Raw genomic sequence first — 18,850 nt, 5'->3', positions numbered from 1 at the left:
TTAGGCTAGACCATCGCGTAATTTATTTAGTTGCAAAGATATTTCGAAGACATTTATTCGATGACTATATTAATCCGATGATCGTGTGAAAATAGGCGATAAAACAATGATTTTACAGTCTCCTGTTTCGAAAATCGTTTAGTTTTTTTTATGAAGGGGACAGGGCATATAGGGTTGTGTAATTAATGAGGTTAGAACCCACAAACATTTTCTGGTTAAGGCACAACACGTGCACATGCAAAGATACCCACAACAGCAAACGGCAATATCTTTAAAATCTCAACTGCCATTATTTATACTTTTTTCTCTTCATCACTGCCTTTTTGAGATCTTAACTTTCTTTTACTGCTATAGTTTTATCTTTTGTCAACACAAACAACCGTGAAAATAAGCGACACCAAAGGCGGTTGTTTTTACAGGAGCGGATCTATAAAAAGTGTATAGTGTTCCCTTTAATATTTTTTTATTTTATTCTGTCCACATTAAAATTTATATAGTTTGTTTACCTCTAAAAACCTTATAATAATATAACAGCATTGTTTGAAAAAATTGTGGATTTTCTGTTGGCTATATTCATATTTTTTTTCAATATTGTTTTTCAATTATCTCATCCCGTCTCTATTTTAAGTTTTAATCGTTTTGCTCTATCCCGCTTCTCACATTATTATTTTCTGATTTTTCCACTAAATATAATTAATAACCTAGCTTTATATGGAAGTGATCATGATTCATATGAAAGTAGATATTGATTAACCTTTGCATGACTATTAACAGTGATTAGAAGTGTTCATGAGATCATTAATTTTAGTACCCTTTATTTAATGTAACAGTTAAAAGTATTGAAGAATATTAATGAATTTCCCTGTTAGATTTGATGTAATTGTAGTACTACTGCTGCTACATTGCATGTGATTTCATAGTGTTATTAATTGCCTTGACCCCTAACAAAACAATTATCATGTGATTTTTTCTGTTTTCATTTTAAGTACGTGTCTGGCTTTAGAATCAATAAACATACTAGCAAACCTCAAGTCGTAGGTGAGTTGGTAAGACACTCTTCTAATTTAAATGAAATCGCGGGTTCGAACCGTATTCATGTATGCAGCTGTTTAAAATTTGGGGACAGAGTTTTACCTCTCGCAAGGGACCTACCCGGCTCGAGTGAGATTTAGTTTGAATGAGAAAGGTTTAAAGGTGCCGTCTCATAGTCGGACCCGTTCAGAACACCTCATGTATCATGTACCAAAAAAAAAACATAGTAGCAGCTTTAATGACGATACGTTTCCATACCGTGGAGTTAAATGAATGAGAAATTTTAAGGGTCAACCAATACATGTACTTGCAATTCAAATCAAATAATTTATGGGTAAAAAAAAACCGAATAATTTATTTTTAACTATTTTGATCAATTAAGACATACTTTTAATTGTTTGATTAGTTTAAATATATTTTTTTATTTTTATTTCAATTATAAAATAGGTCATTTTGATATTCAAATAATTTGTTTATATTGCCTCTAATAAATTCAAAAATAGAGAGTATTTTTTTTAATTATCAAATATCAAAAAGTGAGCAATTAAACTGTTGTTCTTAATTATTCAAATAATAAAAATTCAAAATAATATATTTTATCATATAATGATATAAAGTAATAAAAATATTAAATTAAATTAGTTAAGTCATAAAGTATTTATTTTGTTTTACTGTTTTTTTTATATGGTCCTTCAACTTAGCAAAAAATCATTTTTCAATCCCTGATTGACAAAAACGACACCGTTTAGGGTATCAATTGAATTTTTGAAAATAGCGCGAAACAACGTCATTTTTATCATTCAAAGACTTGAAAATGCGTTTTCGCTTAGTTGAAGGGACATATAAGAATAAATAATAGTTTAAGGACCAGATAAATAAAAAAAATATAGTTTATACGTTTCGAAATGAGTTATTCCTTAAAAAAACTGACTAAAGTTGAATATACATGTTTTGATGGATTAGTTAATAGATTTCATTAATATTAACTTATAGTAACTCAAAATATGTCTATGTAGGAGATCACATTTTTTTTTTTGAGAAAAATATAAAATTCATAAACGTAAAAGAAAAGAAGAAAAAACAAAATCATTGGTACTTGGGTTGTTGTGTTGACCATAGAGAAAAAGACATGAGATAAAATGGTGCTAGCTATAGGGAGATCAACATCGTACATTAAGTAGTTGTTTGAAGGACTTTGTTTTCAAGTCATCAAATTATGCACGTCTACCTCCTCTCTTAATCCATATCTAATCAATGCTTATCCTCAGCCATTTAATTTGTTTGGGTGAAAGTTGAAAACGCTATATATCACATTCGACCCGACATATAAATTTGAGTAATTAAAATAAAATACTTGACATACATGTGGATATATGGTCCAATTAGTGTGGCCGTGATTCACAATTTAACCGGTAAAACAGTATATAATTTTAATATTTATAATTTAATCATATATATATAAATTGAAAAATTAGTAAATAGATTGTTTCGATAGTAAATAAAAAATCAAGTGGTTTTATGACTTAACTAATTGATAACTTGTAAAACGGCAGCGACACTCTGATTCGATGGCAGCTTCACAGCTATACCTGAAAGGCACAGCACAACCGTAAGAAGGATGCCGAAAGGAGATTCCGGCAAACCACTCCGACGGTCTAGTCAATAGGTATTTTAGTGAGAGAAAGAATAAGAAGTGAAAGTGAGTTAAGAGTTGAGAGAAAAAGAGAATTAACCCTTTTACCTACCTTTTCTTACTCTTTTTATACTATCTATTTTGTTCCTCTTTGTCTGGGCCGACAGATCTGATTTCATTCTCTTTGTCTGTGCAGATACTGTTTAGAATGTCAGGGTACGTTCTGACAAGTTTGTCGTTGTGTTCAGTCGAAGGTGAGTTCGGGTGAAACCGAGATGGTATTTTATGTATGCTGTTCGGTGTGACCGAGATGGTATTTCCATGTATGGTGTTCGGTGTGACCGAGTTGGTATTTCCATATATGGTGCTCGGTGTGACCGAGATGGTATTATTTCTACGTATGCTGTTAGTTGTGTGTTCTGTTCGGCTTTTTCCGAGATGATGATGTGATATGTTTTACTCGTTTGGTACGAGATGGTGTTGTTTGTGTTTTGGTCGGTTAGTTGGGGTGATTTCATGGTGTGCTTTACTCGGTTTATTTCTATTTAGGGATTGTTCATTTGTGTTGTTATCACTAATCAAATGATTTTATCCGAAAAAGTTGAATCATATTTTTATTTTTAAGAAACAATAGGACTAGACTGATCTTTGATCCTGATTATATTGAATGATTAGGTTTAAGCATATTTTAATGTAGGCAATACTCACTCTACTATTCATCCAAAAAGAAGAGTAATCTTTTTACTTTTTTCTAACAAGACCTTTTAATTTTATTAATTGTATCTACGTACTTTTTATTTTAAAAAAGGTCAATTTGATTACAATTTTTTTTTTGAAAAATTGACTTTTTTGGATGAATGAATTATTAAATTTGATATATGGCTATAATTAAAAGTTAAACTATTTAAAATTAATTTTTTTAGAGGTTTGGTTGTAATCTACTACACTAGATTGTTTTTATTTTCTTATACATTATATGTCTTTCTAAATTTATTTGAAATAAATAAATTTAAAAGTCAAAATAGATTTAATTTTTGTCCAATTGATATAATTATATTACAAACAGGGTAATAATAAAATTGATTGAAAATCAAAAAGAAATAAATAAGTTTCATAGGCCGAGATTGAACATACTCGAACCTGGCCCAACATGGTTAACTACATTTCAAATGCAAGTCCAAACAAGGTCCATTTGGATCTCAAATTCATACAGACTTGGAGCGAGCTTTTTTGGTCCTACTTGAGCATATCTACAAGGGCCGATAACAAAAATATAGATTTGCAACATTTATTTGCAAAATAATTTCATTTACTTTCCCTGCCCTTATTGCCAATCGTTTACTGTTTTTTTACTCTTATTTGTAACTTTGTAAAACTAATAGTACCTTTTATAAAACTAGTTTCGCATTACGTGCTATGCACGTGGCTCGTAACATAACTCGTCAATGAACATATTAGTAAAGTAATTATAATTATATCAATTTTTTATTTATAATTAATATTAAATTAGTTAAGAATTTTTGTAAAAGTAAATATAATATATTCGGTTATTAAATTTTTTTCCATACTGATTTTATTCTTCTTTTGGTTTTATAATAACCATAATTAAATAATTAACTTAATTTTATTAATAATATCTTTAAAAATAATAAGATAGAAATTTAAATAATATTATATTGACCAAATATAGTATTTTAATTTTATAGTTCAATCAAACTAAAAAATAGGTATTCCTACTAATTTGTAGACAATTTAATTATTTTTTACATACTAAAAACTAAATTGGAGATAATTTAGCTACCTATTCTAATTAGAACTTTAATTACAATAGTAATTAATTAAATAACTAATTAGTTAATGACTATAAACCCTTTATTTAGTAGTAAACTGAAAAGGATTATTCAGTAAATTTGCCTGTCCCCCCCATCCGTGCTTTTATATATAGTATTTAGTAGTAAACTGAAAAGGATTATTCAGTAAATTTGTCTGTCCCCCCCCCATCCGTGCTTTTATATATAGTATAGATTATTAGAAAATTTTGTGATATATTATAAAATTTTGGGGAATTAGATATAATTTAAATTGTTTGTCTCAATTAAAAAATTTATTGAACTTTGTAAAACTAGCTGAAATCTAAAAGTACGACTTCCTCCATAATTTATCTTTTTTATCATGTTTTTTTGTTAAACTTTGTAAAATTATACTGAGATTAATTTTTACAAACTCACATAAAACCTATTTAAACTAACTAAAATCTTATGAAACTCAATGATTTTACTGGAAGTAACTTTATTGATCTTTATGAAGCATTTTCTCCAAGTAAACACGCTAAAATATTGTGAAATGAAATGATCATTTGAAACTAAAAAAATTAAATTTTATAATACTAAATGAAACTACATGAAATTTTGTAATTTTTTTTTCACTCACCGATTTTAAAGTGTGTTTTTAACTCGTGACGAACATCCAATGAAGGATCAAATTTAATGATAAATAATTGTTCAGCGACAAGATGAGCGAAATTGAAAATCATGAACCAAATAAATAAAACATGTATAATTAAGAGATTTAATTGTCAGCTTATCATACTTTTGTTGTTATTGAAGAAATATATATTTGTTGTACTATGTAAAGTAAAATAATTTTGTCACTTCTCTTATTTTTTAAATTAAAATAAATTTTAAAACTAAAAAAATTAGGAAACAAATTCAAACATGAATAAGTATATAAAAGAATAAATTGACTGCCAAAAATAACTTTAAAGTTTTAAAATATATGATTATATTAGCTATATAAATGATTTATAAATATATAATTTTATTTTAATTTTTTTTGATAGTTTATAGTATTAAACAATTTTTTTTAATAAATTCTAGTTTTGAATTTAAAGATATAAAAAAACTAATTAAATAAATGTAAAATTATAAAGATTTAAATATAATAATTAAATATAATATATTATGAGTTAAGTATCCGGCCGACCTTTTAAAAGAGAAATTCATATCTTTTTGAAATAGAAGTTAAAAAATTTACCTTAAAAGTTAAATAGATCGAAAACTATATCCATTAAAAATAAAATAGGTTAAAAATATATTTTTCTTCTTTTATCATTTAAGAACGAGTTCATAAAGATTTCGGATTCTCTTAAATTCATTTCAATTTGCGCGGGTCAAATTTACGATTTACACTATTTCTTACTAAATGAACGGTGTAGATCAATTTACTTAAAATTGTACTTTTTTAATCTACACCATTCATTTGGTAACGGATGATATAGATTCATTAAATTGGACCCCTCAAGTTGAAATAAATTTAAGAGAATTATAATCCGTTCATAAATCGTATGAAACCTAGTTTTGACAAAAAAAAAACACAATTATATGAAACCTACCGCAATAATAATAAATGGAACTATTGAAGTAGTTGTTGGAGTGGAATCAATATCCATGTCGTCGTGCTCTTGTCAAGAACGATGTCAAGCAATAGACATTGGCAGAATTAAAAAATCTTGATTAGGTAAGATTCATAAATTCAGAAATGTTACTGCTCATATATTGTAATTTGTACACTTTTAATCAACCACCTATTAGTTATTTAACAAATAAAACTTGTACTATGTGTAACATTGTAAGTAAAAAGACAAAATTAAATATGAAATTCTAGTATTTTTATATCTTATCAATGTTTTGATACTTTTATTATTATTCATTTTGAAAAATATAAAGTGTATTTATTAAATATTTTCTTATTTGTCTAATTCTTTTTACTCATATGTTATCAAAGTTTATTTCCTTCATATTTGAATTTACATAGAAATTTAATATCAGACAATTTTTGTATGACATAATATAATTGAATTTTACATAAATAAAAAAACAAATATATATTATTAAACAAACATGCATAGCATGTATGGTGTATAATTTTTCACCTTATAAATTACTATTAATATAAATTTTTTAAAATATCTTATCCAATTTAAAATTTATATTTTCCGGCTCGTATATATAAATTTATAACAAAATATAAATTACTTTATATTTTAACTTACCTTAGTAAGAAATTTACGAATCTGCCAGTGGATCATATATTTATGATTGATAAAAGTCTGCGAATAGCTATTTTTTTAAAAAAGGCTACTTATTTCACTTAAACCAATCAAATAGTACAATTTAATTTTTAAAATTATAAATGTTAATCATTATTAATATTATTGAAAAAAATGAGAATAAAAATTTAAAATAAGTAGGAAAATTAATTGATTTGTATTTATTAGGGTTTAAATTCGAAATCTTAAATTCTGAAAACGACCTAATTGGTTATAATTTTATCTTCTTTTTTTGAGAGGGAGTTATAATTTATCATTGTAATGGAAATTATTGATAATACAGGACAGGAAGTCCATAACTTGACTTGAAAAGAGATATATTTGAGACTTAACTCACTTCCTTGCCACTGGAAGTCATCAACTGATCATTATCTTTCTTTCATGGATACCTTATTTTCGTTCTCCATGGCCGATTTAATTATTCCTCTTGGTCTCTTAGGTAACCAAAACTCATTTTTCTACTTTATGCTATTTTATAATCAAAATTAATTAATTAGAAAAATCTTTATGTTTATTTGATGATCATCCCTTATCAGGCAACATCACTACAGGACTAGTCTACCTTGCTCCCATGTAAGTATAAGCTCAGAGCTTGCACGGAAATTTTCCGAATTTTACATTTTGGCGTTTCGTTTCATTTCAATTTTCGAATATACTTGTGAAAACTTCAAAACTCTCTATTTAGAAGCTATTTTTACTGGAAAAAAAATAAGTATTATTGATGAAAAAAGATTTGATTAACAATTGCAGAAAGACTTTTTGGAGAATTGTGGTGAACAAATCAACTGAAGAATTTGAAAGCATGCCTTATGTTTGCAAGTTACTAAATGCATATTTTTGGGTTTACTATGGAATTCTGAAGCCAAATAGCATACTTGTGGCTACTGTTAATGGATTTGGTGCTGTTTGTGAGATCATTTTTGTCATTCTGTTTCTACTTTTTGCACCTCCAAGAATGAGAGTAAGTTGATTGGTTAAATTTGTCATTAGAAATTTAATTATGGTCACTAAAAATGTGTTTTTATTATAGTTTATTACAGCCATATTAGCTGGGGTTTTGGATGTGGGATTTCCAGCAGCAGTAGTTGTAATTGCCCAGTCATTCTTAAAAAGAGAAGCACAGATTGATGTTGCTGGATTCTTCTGTGTTTGCTTTAGTTTGGCTGCTTATGGTTCACCTCTTTCAGCTATGGTAAGTTCATATTTTACACTTTTTTTTTTGGTACAAAAGAGGAGACAAAAGCCTAGGAAAACTTAGCAAAGGATATTACGATCATACGTAATTCCTTGAACATCATGCATAAGCCAGGGAACCAGGCTGTCCGGGGGTTCGTTATGCCAATCAACACCAATCTCGACATTGGGTTCTTCATTGTTGCATTTTTATTCATCGCCAACATGGGTCTAATTTGAATAGTTAAGGCCCTCTAAGTGCACTGAGAGGCTGTGGTTTAAAACTCGACTTCGTAACTAACAATTAATATTAAACCTGATGAAGGACTAGTGGCGGTCTTTTGAACATGAATTATTGATTATTTTTTATTTTCGAATATGTTTCTTAAATAATAAAATTTTATTATTATAACTTATTCGTACAAAAAGATACCAGTCTATAGTTTTATGTTTAAGTTTTTGTAGAATATAGAATAAAATTGAAGGGCTAAAGTGGCGGTCTCTTGACCGCGAGTCATTGATTATTTTTTAATGTCTCCCTACTAATTTTTAAATGTAATTTTTGGAATTGTATTCATTCACTGTTTTTCTCTCTTTTACTTTTACTTCATTTTCTTTTTGGTTACGCCATTTTCTTTCTCGTTCCGCAACTAAACTTTACTAAATAATGATTAACCGGTAATAAATTACTATTAACAAAATTTATTGACAAATGAATAAAACCGGTATTGAATAAAAACATTTTAAGAAATTAAGAATATTGGCTGTGAATTAATAATATCCTATTCCTGAAATGTACAGAAAACAGTGATAACAACAAAGAGTGTAGAGTACATGCCGTTCCTTCTCTCATTTTCCCTTTTTATAAACGGGGGAGTTTGGACTTTCTATGCTATTATCACCAAAGATTGGTTCATTGGAGTAAGTTTCTCAGCAACAACATAATATATATTTACAATTTTTTGTTAAAATAAAATAAACTATGTTATCTATGTTTAGATAGAACTCGTTGAATTCTAAATCATTAAATAATAATTTTAGTTTTTTTATATGATGCTATTTACTAGGATTAAATCACAAACAAGTTAGTGATTTGTACAAATCATAAATTTTGAAATTTGACAAATTTAATCATTCATTTATGTTTTGAAAAATCGGAACATTAAACTATTTTCCGTTAATAAAATATTGATGTGAATATCATAATATGCACTGTTTAAATAGTCACATCATTATTTTTCAACAAAAAAATAGGTCAATATTTTGATTTTTTCGAAAAATAAAAGTTGGTGATTGGTTTTTAAATATTTAAATTTTTATGATAATCACAAAACACACTTAAATTCATATATGTTTTTAACAATTAACCTGATTCACTAATATATATATAGAGAGTCAAATTTAAAAAAAAATTGAGTCAAATTCCAACAAAATAACAACAGCTCCAAATCAAAGAAACAGCAGAAAAACAAAAGCTAATCTGTAAATATTGATCCCAGTTAGGAATATCACTCTCTTCCATCTCGACAAGAATGACATTTTTTGCTAAATCTAATTTAAATTCCCTGAACTATACAATTTTGGTTTATTAAAATTCTCATTTTCTATTTGACTTTCTCAGACCCTTAAACTTTCACTTCTTCATTCATTTGGTCCTTAAATGGATCTCATTTGGATCCTTAAGAACTTAATGAACTTTAAAGTGAAAGTTTAAAGACTTGAAAGAGCCAAGTAGAAGATAAGGGACTTGGTAAATCCAAATCGTAAAGTTTAGGGATCCCAAAATGGATTTAGCTTTTATTTTTTGGGGACAAATAAACTCACACATCAGCCGTTAGGGTGAAAAGTGAATAAAGTAAGTTTTTTATTTTTTTTTAAATTAAACATGACATAAATTTTTTTCAAACGATTTTATTTGATCTTTTAGAAAAAGTAAGGGTTTTTTCATACTTTTTGTCTTAAAACTATTGCAGGGTAAAATTTTCCTAGTAAAAAATACGATAATTGTTATTTAATTTTTTTGCCAATTATAATAGTGGTGCATTAACAATTAATTGAAAATTGAAATGTTACAGTTACCAAATGGGACAGGATTTGGTCTTGGAACAGCCCAGATGATTCTATATGCAATGTATTATAAGAGACCTCATCAGCCACACAAAACATCAGAAAATTTAGAGGCAAATGAAAGTCTTATTTCAGAATCTGATAGAAATGCTCCAAAAGTTTAATGTGTTTCTTGGTCTATTTAAATTTTCTCGTGATGGTTCGAAGACTACATGCTTAGATTTGTTGCTTAAAGAATTTTTTGCTGTAATTTAGATTAATCTATTGCGAAATTTTTAAGAATCAAAATTATTTTAGTCAGACATGTAAGTGGCATGAACATCTTATTATATTTCAGGTCATCATGAATATCCTGCTATCTTATAATTGTGACTGTTACTGTTTGAGAGATTGATTCATAAATATTTTTTTTTTAAAAATTTCTTTTTAATTAAATACAAAAAAAGTTAAAAAAAATTACTAATGTCTGGAGGGTAAGAGCAGCTATCTTGAATGCATATACTGCCATAAAAATAGCATCCACATAATCTGCTTCAGCCGTGAGCCACATGTATTTTGCATATCGGAGCACCATGTATACACTGTAATACTGCCATTAAAAATGTGCATCATATTTTGAAACCAAACAAAATTGCTACACGCAAATGAAACTCCCTTTTCAGACTGTGTGACAGTATTCCAACTATGCAATACAGTCCATGCTCTACAAGTTTCTGTACAAATGCATCCACTAATGATATTATAATTTTATTCCTGTCCAAAATTTAGTTTTAATTTATTTTTAAACTCTTAGCAACACAGACTTAACTCTTTCTAATACTGAATTCATTATAAGTTTTTTATTTTTAAATGATTCTTTCAATGCATTTTACTATTACTAATAAGGATATATATGATAATTCAATATCTAAGATATAAATTAATATTTTAAAATAATGTCTATTAAGTTGGGATGAAAAAAAGTATAAGTAGCTTTAAATTAATCCATTAGATTTAGTCAAGATTTCACCCTATAATATAATAAATATAATTATATATATATATATATATCCACATGTTAATTAAGTAATTTCTGAGGTTGGACTAATATTGCTATCAACTTTTAAAATTGGACCATAATTACCAAAAATAATTTTTTAGATAAAATTATAAAAAGTAAAAAAGGTGTGAACTTCTGTATCCATTAGGCTAAACATTAGATAAAAGGTTCAAATTTAGCAAACAAATAAAATAAAACTGCAACGCCAACTTGAACTTTTGAGAAAGACGAGGGGTGAATCGAACTCTTTTACCACGGCTAATTTATTCTATAAAAAATGAACACATTACTACACTAGCTCTTCATATGTACACACAAATAATTCAAGATAAACATTTCTAGCTCTGCTTCCTTCAAAATTTTCTCCATCACCGATTAGCAATGCATTCCCAAGCCATTGATGAGCTTCACTTCATCTTATTTCCTCTAATGGCACAAGGCCACATGATTCCTATGGTAGATATTGCAAAACTATTAGCTCAACATAACATTTTTGTCACCATAGTCACTACACCACTTAATTCTGCTAGATTTACATCAGTTCTTGCTCGTGCCATTGATTCGGGCCTCCGAATCCAAGTTGTGGAGCTTCGATTCCCGGTGGAAAAAGCCGGACTGCCGAAAGGGTGTGAGAATTTTGACAAGCTGCCTTCTCTTGAATTGAGTGTCAACTTTTTCAGAGCAGCTAGTGAGCTTGAACAGCCAGTGGACGAATTGTTCGGAAGGTTAACTCCGAAACCAAGTTGTATAATCTCTGATATGACTCTGCCTTGGACTATTAACATTGCTAAAAGATGGAAAATTCCAAGAATTTCTTTTAATGGATTCTCCTGTTTTTGTATGTTGTGTATGAATAATGTTTCTGTTTCAGGAATTTTAGAGACTATAGCTTCTGAAACAGAATATTTTGTTGTTCCTGACTTGCCTGATCGTATTGAGATAACAAAAGAGCAGCTTCTGAAGCCGTTCGTTAATATGGAAGACTATCACGAACAAATCATCGCAGCTGAACAGGAGAGTTACGGATTGATTATAAATACATTTGAAGAATTGGAGAAAGCTTATGTTAGACAATACAAGAAAGCAAAAGGAGATAAAAGAGTTTGGTGCATTGGTCCTGTTTCGTTATGCAATAAAGATAGATTGGATAAGGCTGAAAGAGGCAACAAAGCATCGATCAACGAAAACGAGTGCTTGAAATGGCTTGATACTTGGCAATCAGGTTCTGTCATTTACGCCTGTCTCGGAAGCCTCAACAATCTAAGTCCTGCACATATGATAGAGCTTGGTTTAGGCTTAGAGGCGTCGGATAGACCATTTGTTTGGGTTATAAGAGGGGACGATAAGTCCAGAGAAGTAGAGAAATGGATTGAAGAAAGCGGATTCGAGCAGAGAATCAAAGAAAGAGGACTCATTATTCACGGCTGGGCACCACAGGTGCTGATCCTGTCTCACTCTGCAGTTGGAGGATTCTTGACGCATTGCGGTTGGAATTCAACACTTGAAGCAATAAGCGCCGGATTGCCTATGGTTACATGGCCACTTTTTGCAGACCAATTTTTAAACGAGAAGTTGGTTGTTCAAGTACTGAAGATTGGTGTAAGTGCTGGAGTGGAAGCTCCAGAGAAGTGGAGAGAGGAAGAGCAACTTGGCGTATCGGTTAAGAGGGAAACGATTACGAGGGCTGTCGATGAGTTGATGCGAGAAGGAGAGGAAAGCAAAGAAAGAAGAAGAAAGGCTAAACAACTTGGAAAGTTAGCAAACAGGGCAACTGAAGAAGATGGATCTTCTTCTATTAACGTTAAACTTCTAATCCAAGATATTGTGCACCACAAGAATCACGAGCAAATTGGTGATATCGACATACTGATCTAAGACATACAACACTGATCATGATCGAGAATCCGAGATACCATGTTCATTTACAGTCTGGAATAGACCGTTTTCTATATTAAATCTTTGATGTATTATTGGTTTAAAGCTCAACTGAAGGAAATTGATTATGCTGCAAACTCCAGCATTTCTTGAAATCTGGCAAAATATTGTAAACAAATGAGAGTCCAAAGTTTTACAGAGTCTACAGGGAACTGCTTTTACATTTGTAGAGATGTTACAGTGAAACAACCAAAATCTAAAATAACTTTATTTGGATGTACTGCGAACATTTAAGTTTGGCCCTTGGCCAAATAGGGCCTCACATAGCTCAATAAAGATTTAAAAGAGAAGTCAAATCTGCAACTTTATTTAGAAACTTCAAAATATAGCACTCATTTCTTCAATAGAAGTGCACTGCATTGTGCCATTATCTTTGATGCCCTGGTAATAGCATCAGTCATGTAAAAATTCTCTACGACAGACTTAAACGGTGTCGGGCTTATTTTCTGAGTGCACTCAGGCTTCAGTGAACCCCAAAATGTAGCTGGCTCTCTCTCATCTATGCTCAATAGGTTTGGTGCCACAGTCTTAATGCGGGATCGGATGGCTCCGAGTGAATTATAGGGTAAGGGTGCCCCTGATACCTCAGAGAGAGCTCGGATTATCTTCCAATCATCCCTGGCATCACCAACTGTAGGAACTGCAGGCAATGTTTGTTGTGCACGCCCCTCGGTATTTACATAAGTCCCTTCCTTTTCACTGAATGCTGATGCTGGTAAAATGACGTTGGCACGATATACACCAGAGTCCCCATGGTGACCCTGGTATACGACGAAAGCATCATTTGGCAGCTTGTCCAAGTTCACATCATCAGCACCCATCAAATACACAAACTTAGCAGACTCGATATTCTCGCCAGATTCCGGTACAAGTCCAAGGTCAAGGGCAGCAGCTTGGGCAGCATGGTGAAGTAATACATTGAATCCATTCCAGTCAGGTCTTACAGCATTAGCCTTCTTTGCAATCGCCTCTACAGCAGAGAAAATTGCATCCTTGTCTTCTCTCTCAAAAATTCCAGCACCGACAATGATCGCTGGGTTTTTAGCATTTGAGATTGCTGAGAAAAAGGGATGGCGACCCTCAGCAATTTCAAGAAGGGTTTGAGGTCCAGTGCCCAGATGCTGACAGTCATAGTTGAAATCGGTGGGAGGGCCAATATAACCAACCTTAGCATTGGTTGCACAAACTGTCTTGCGAATTCTTGCGTTAACCATAGCAGCTTCTACTCTTGGCTGGCAATTCATAAGAAAAAGTGAGACTTTTTAACAGTATAATTGATCTTCACATCATAAAGAAGCTGTATATCTAGCCAACCACCATATCACTGCACCTTAAAGTTGTAGAATTTCAATGGGAAGTTCTTTGATTTTTTTCCTAGAAGCTACAGCTATTATAATTATGACTAAAATAAATGTGTTCTCAAACAAAAATTAAATGGAAGGAAAAAAATTGTAAATGCATTACCTGGGTGCCAACCAAAAGGAATACATCTGCCTTCTCAAGAGCACTAATGCTACTGTTCATGATATATCCAGATCGAAGATCAGCATTCGGGCTTGGGCCATTTCCTTCACACCGCACATTATTTGACCCCATTCTGTTTAAGAAATCCTTAAGTGCCATCATGGATTCAGCATCAGACAGCTTTCCAGCAATTCCAACAATTTCCTCTGGTTTAACTTGATGCATAACTTCCGCAACTATGGCAAAGGCATCACGCCAGCTCACAACCTTGAAGCGCCCATCAGCTCCACGAATCATGGGATCATTTAGCCTCTGCCTCTTCAAACCATCATAACAAAACCGAGTCTTATCTGAAATCCATTCTTCATTGATGTCCTGAAATATATCAATTGGACAAGATGAACCTATAATTGGGGCTTCGGATGTGCTTAAACATTGAAAAGGATAACATACATAATGCAAGACTTAAGTCTCTCAATCTATCAATGCTTCCTAATCCTTGTGTTCCAAAACAAGAAATTCTATCATATTTAAGAAATATCCAGAACATAATTAAACTTGAATAGCTTACAAATATGTGCAATAATTTAAGGCAACAAATGCAGGAAGCAACAAAAACAAAATACAGAATAGTGCAACTAAATGCAAATCGAATGACATCATCCACTTAATAGTAATTTCTCATTTTTGTCGAGCAAAATAAAAAGATGCTTAGGCAGACTATTGTGTGATACTAATTTGATGATATCTTGGCAATTCCAGAAAACAGAAAACTAAAGTCTGCCTTACCCATAATCATTTACCAAAACATGAACGGCAGCAGTTTCTTTTATCAAAGTTTTAATGCTGGTCCTGACTCCCGAATGATAAAACGCATAAAAGAACTTCTAGAGATTGTAATTTCCATAGTCTATCCAATATAAGAACCTTACAACCAGTTTAGTTTCTTCATAAAAGAAGAAATAATAGGCCTATCTTCTCCTAAAAAATTTAGGCACACCATGGCACTAAGTCTTAAAAAGGTGGTGATTTGATACTTTGACAAACAAAACTAAGAAATTACGAAGAAAAAACAAAATTGACCAACCATACGGCCTATATAATATATACCTCGTTCAGCCGTGGAAGAATACGCATGACCTCTGGACCTCTGCTATCGATCCGAATGTTGGACCCAACAGCATCAGTGACATCAATGCTCTCTGTTCCTTTCAATTCCCAATTTCGGGCTTTAAATGCAAAAGGCTTGGAGGTAAGGGCCCCAACTGGACAAATATCTATCACATTTCCAGAAAGTTCACTTGTCATGAGCTTTTCAACATAAGTTCCTATCTCTTCTCCACTGCCACGACCTAAAACGCCAAGATCTTGTACTCCGGCAACCTCCGTTGCAAACCTAACACACCTGTTGGGCCAAAAAATAATCAGTTTATTCCAGAAGCTTACAAAGCATGTTACAAGACTAGACCCAAATTCAAAGAGCAGTACTTAAATCAAAAGTGATCTCTATGCCCCATTACTCTGAATTATACAATTTTATTTGTATGCTTAAACATGCTAAATAGTTTTAATAAAAAATCATCATAAGTACGATTCTCTGACACTAGGTTAATGTTCATGTGACTGAAAGAAATCTATAGAAATTTGAATATCAGCTAAGGATTAATACATCACAATATAAATTACAAAGCCAAACTTTGTCACGCTTCCAACTAAAATCTAATATGCCACCTATCAGGCGCAAAGGAAAGAGAAGTTCTTTGTCAAACATAACAAGTAATTGAACAGGTAAAAAATTTAGATTTAAAATTCTTAACCAAGGCTCTTATCCTCATTGCAAAGAGAAACCCAATAACCAAGCACACTGGAAAATCATTTCGTCTAATACAAACAATCGAATGATTTAAAAGTCCTCCACATGTAACATGGACCTATGAACGCAATAAAAAGCATTTACACATAAAATTCAAAAGCACAAGTTATGGAATATTGGCCAATAATCAACATATTGAAAATGAGGAAAATACATATGAAATGAAGCAAACAACCATCTTCTCATTCATCATTAAGAAGCTCCATAGTAGCATGCGCAGTTTCTTTTTTGCTAAGAAAATAAAGTATTTTTCCATCGCCACTAACACCTACGGTAAAAGATGGCATAGATAGAACACGAATTTGACACTATATGCAGCCAACTAAGACTCAATTGTGAAATTATCAGATTAATCTTCGATAATATAAGAAGCAAAAGTTATAGTAAAGTTCAAACCTTGTGCATTGAATACAGCGAGTCATGACAGTCTTGACCAAAGGACCAAGATTCTTATCCACAACAGATCGCTTCATTTCAGTGAAACGTCCGCGATCAGATCCAAATGCCATAGACTGATCCTGAAGATCACACTCTCCACCTTGATCACAAATTGGACAATCTAACGGATGATTCATCAGCAAAAACTCCATTACCCCTTCCCGTGCTTTCTTCGCCACAGGCGTGTCGGTCTTTATCTTCATTCCTAAAGCACAAAACACGTCCAAGAGATTAAAATTTAATTTTACAAAAATCAACACAATTCCGAAAAAACCTCACCAGGAAGAGCTGGCATAGCACAGGAGGCAACAGGTTTAGGAGATTTTTCAACTTCAACGAGACACATACGGCAGTTACCGGCAATTGAAAGCCGACTATGGTAACAAAACCTAGGAATGTCAACTCCGGCTACTTCACACGCTTGTAACACCGTCATTCCCTTCGGTATTTTCACCGGAAAACCGTCAACGAATACTTCAATCGCATCCTCGGGATTTTGAAAGTGCACACGAGCGCCGCCTACTGGCGTTCGCGGCGGAAGATCTGGAGGCGGTGCGGGCTCGGCGGCAGCTGCGGCGGATGCCTCAGGGGATTGGAGTCCCGGTTTGGTAACGATTGAACGGAGGAGGAGGAGATTTCTAGGGTTTGCTGTGGCAGTGTGGGGTTTGATGAGGCGTGAAGCTAACAACCCTAACCCCATTGATCTCTTTCAAACTAGAAAATTTGGAATCAGATTTTGAAAATGATATTAGTGTAAACGAAGACTAAAGAGATGAAATGTTGTTGCAGAGCGGGCGTGTGGTCGCGTTACTCACCACGCAGATAGATCGGGTTGACGGGTTAATCAGTCGGTTTTGACCGACCCGGTGTTGTTCTTTAGCTTTGGTGTAGGATGGATCGTGACGAGCGGATATAGACTGACATACATGAAAGTATGAAACACCATACGATCGATAAGCCAAATGTTTGTTTAGGCCCCTTAACTTTAACGTTATACACTTCTCAACTTTCATTATATCCATTACTAACCAAAATTTAACTATAGCCTAATGACTTAAAAAATCCGATCTTTTACTTTTTTTTCAACCACACCCTAATGTTAAAACTAGTCAATTTTACCATATGTTGCATTTTATTATTTTAATGGTATCCTAAAATTTTAAATTAACGTCTTTTTTATTTGAAAAATATTAAAAAATGTTCTCCATATCTGCCATATATTATTTGTATGAGTTTAAAATTTATTTAAATTTATTTAAATTAATTAAAAATTTAAATTAGCTGAATTTTGATATAGTTTTTAGTTAATTTTTAAAAATAAAGGAATTTTTATACTTTTTTGAACGGAAATGAATTTAGGTTTATCTTTACATTTAGTTAATTGAATGATTTCATCATTTACGTTAATAAATTGACAAAAATTAAAAAATTAGGGTACAATTGAAACGATAAAATGCAAAATATGATAAAATTGACCAATTTTCAACGTCAGAATAGGATTGAAAATGAGTTAAAAGGTTGAGATTTTTTTTAAGACATTAGACCTTATATTTAAACATTATTATGATAAAGTAAGAGTCATGCCCCAATTTATCACTTGAACAATTTATGTTTATTTTTATTAAATACTGTTTGATAGCTCAAAAATCCAACTTAATTTATTTATTGAGTAAAATTAAAATCATTTAAAATGATAAATTTAAATTATTAATATAAAATCTATACTAAAAAATTTAATTTTTTTTTAAAATAGTTAAGTGACTTTATAATCTAAAACTATTAGTAAAGTATCAATAACATTTTTTTTAAATATACACTTTAATCATGTTTTGACTATTTTACTCCTATATGTAATTATATAGATATGATTAATAATGTTTATACAAATACAATTATAATTTTTAGTTTATATTTACAGCTATAAATTATATTTTAATGATTAGAAATCAAAAAAATAATTAAGACATGAAAAAGTTAATATTTTTAATTTTTAGAATTATCAAACATGATATTAAATTCAGCAATTAGAAATTTCAATGTTATTATATTTAAAATATTAAGTTTCAGCATTTAAGTTTCAATTTTATC

At 31.0% G+C, this 18,850-nt stretch overlaps 3 protein-coding genes across 4 annotated transcripts; 2 read left to right on the top strand and 1 right to left on the bottom strand.

Annotated features, from left to right (window-relative positions):
• The first annotated feature begins 7,035 nt into the window (after positions 1 to 7,035).
• Positions 7,036 to 10,379, top strand: LOC126676588 (bidirectional sugar transporter SWEET16-like). Of its 2 annotated transcripts, XM_050370822.1 has the most exons (6): positions 7,038 to 7,212; positions 7,310 to 7,346; positions 7,524 to 7,734; positions 7,804 to 7,965; positions 8,748 to 8,867; positions 10,022 to 10,379. In XM_050370822.1, exons 1-6 carry the CDS (start codon positions 7,155 to 7,157, stop codon positions 10,175 to 10,177), a joined length of 744 nt encoding a protein of 247 aa, XP_050226779.1. In that variant the 5' UTR covers positions 7,038 to 7,154; the 3' UTR covers positions 10,178 to 10,379. The 2 variants fall into 2 exon arrangements, with proteins under 2 accessions (XP_055961318.1, XP_050226779.1); XM_056105343.1 differs by lacking the exon at positions 8,748 to 8,867 and having other exon boundaries at positions 7,036 to 7,212.
• Positions 10,380 to 11,305: 926 nt separating this feature from the next.
• Positions 11,306 to 13,082, top strand: LOC126678765 (UDP-glycosyltransferase 73C12-like). The gene has a single exon (XM_050373667.2). The coding sequence runs from the start codon at positions 11,434 to 11,436 to the stop codon at positions 12,925 to 12,927; it is 1,494 nt and encodes a 497-aa protein (XP_050229624.1). The 5' UTR covers positions 11,306 to 11,433; the 3' UTR covers positions 12,928 to 13,082.
• Positions 13,040 to 17,678, bottom strand: LOC126678763 (NADH dehydrogenase [ubiquinone] iron-sulfur protein 1, mitochondrial). The gene is made up of 5 exons (XM_050373663.1): positions 17,042 to 17,678; positions 16,721 to 16,967; positions 15,562 to 15,856; positions 14,452 to 14,826; positions 13,040 to 14,219 (listed from the first exon to the last, which is right to left on the bottom strand). Exons 1-5 carry the CDS (start codon positions 17,460 to 17,462, stop codon positions 13,320 to 13,322), a joined length of 2,238 nt encoding a protein of 745 aa, XP_050229620.1. The 5' UTR covers positions 17,463 to 17,678; the 3' UTR covers positions 13,040 to 13,319.
• Positions 17,679 to 18,850: the final 1,172 nt, after the last annotated feature.

The sequence above is a fragment of the Mercurialis annua genome, linkage group LG4, assembly GCF_937616625.2.
Source record: "Mercurialis annua linkage group LG4, ddMerAnnu1.2, whole genome shotgun sequence".
In the NCBI taxonomy this organism is placed as follows: Eukaryota; Viridiplantae; Streptophyta; class Magnoliopsida; order Malpighiales; family Euphorbiaceae; genus Mercurialis; species Mercurialis annua.
The sequence above is the reverse complement of the archived record's forward strand: the minus strand, read 5'-3'. Positions and strand labels throughout refer to the sequence as shown.

Excerpts from the sequence above, each read along its gene's own strand:
- LOC126676588 (XM_050370822.1), top strand. The coding sequence starts at position 7,155 with ATGGATACCTTATTTTCGTTCTCCATGGCCGATTTAATTATTCCTCTT. Across the intron at positions 7,347-7,523 it reads CTAGTCTACCTTGCTCCCAT|AAAGACTTTTTGGAGAATTG; the intron begins GTAAGTATAAGC and ends TAACAATTGCAG. Across the intron at positions 7,735-7,803 it reads TTGCACCTCCAAGAATGAGA|TTTATTACAGCCATATTAGC; the intron begins GTAAGTTGATTG and ends TTTTTATTATAG.
- LOC126678765 (XM_050373667.2), top strand. The coding sequence starts at position 11,434 with ATGCATTCCCAAGCCATTGATGAGCTTCACTTCATCTTATTTCCTCTA.
- LOC126678763 (XM_050373663.1), bottom strand. The coding sequence starts at position 17,462 with ATGGGGTTAGGGTTGTTAGCTTCACGCCTCATCAAACCCCACACTGCC. Across the intron at positions 15,857-16,720 it reads CGCTGTATTCAATGCACAAG|GTGTGTTAGGTTTGCAACGG; the intron begins GTTTGAACTTTA and ends TTGGCCCAACAG. Across the intron at positions 14,220-14,451 it reads TCCTTTTGGTTGGCACCCAG|CCAAGAGTAGAAGCTGCTAT; the intron begins GTAATGCATTTA and ends ATGAATTGCCAG.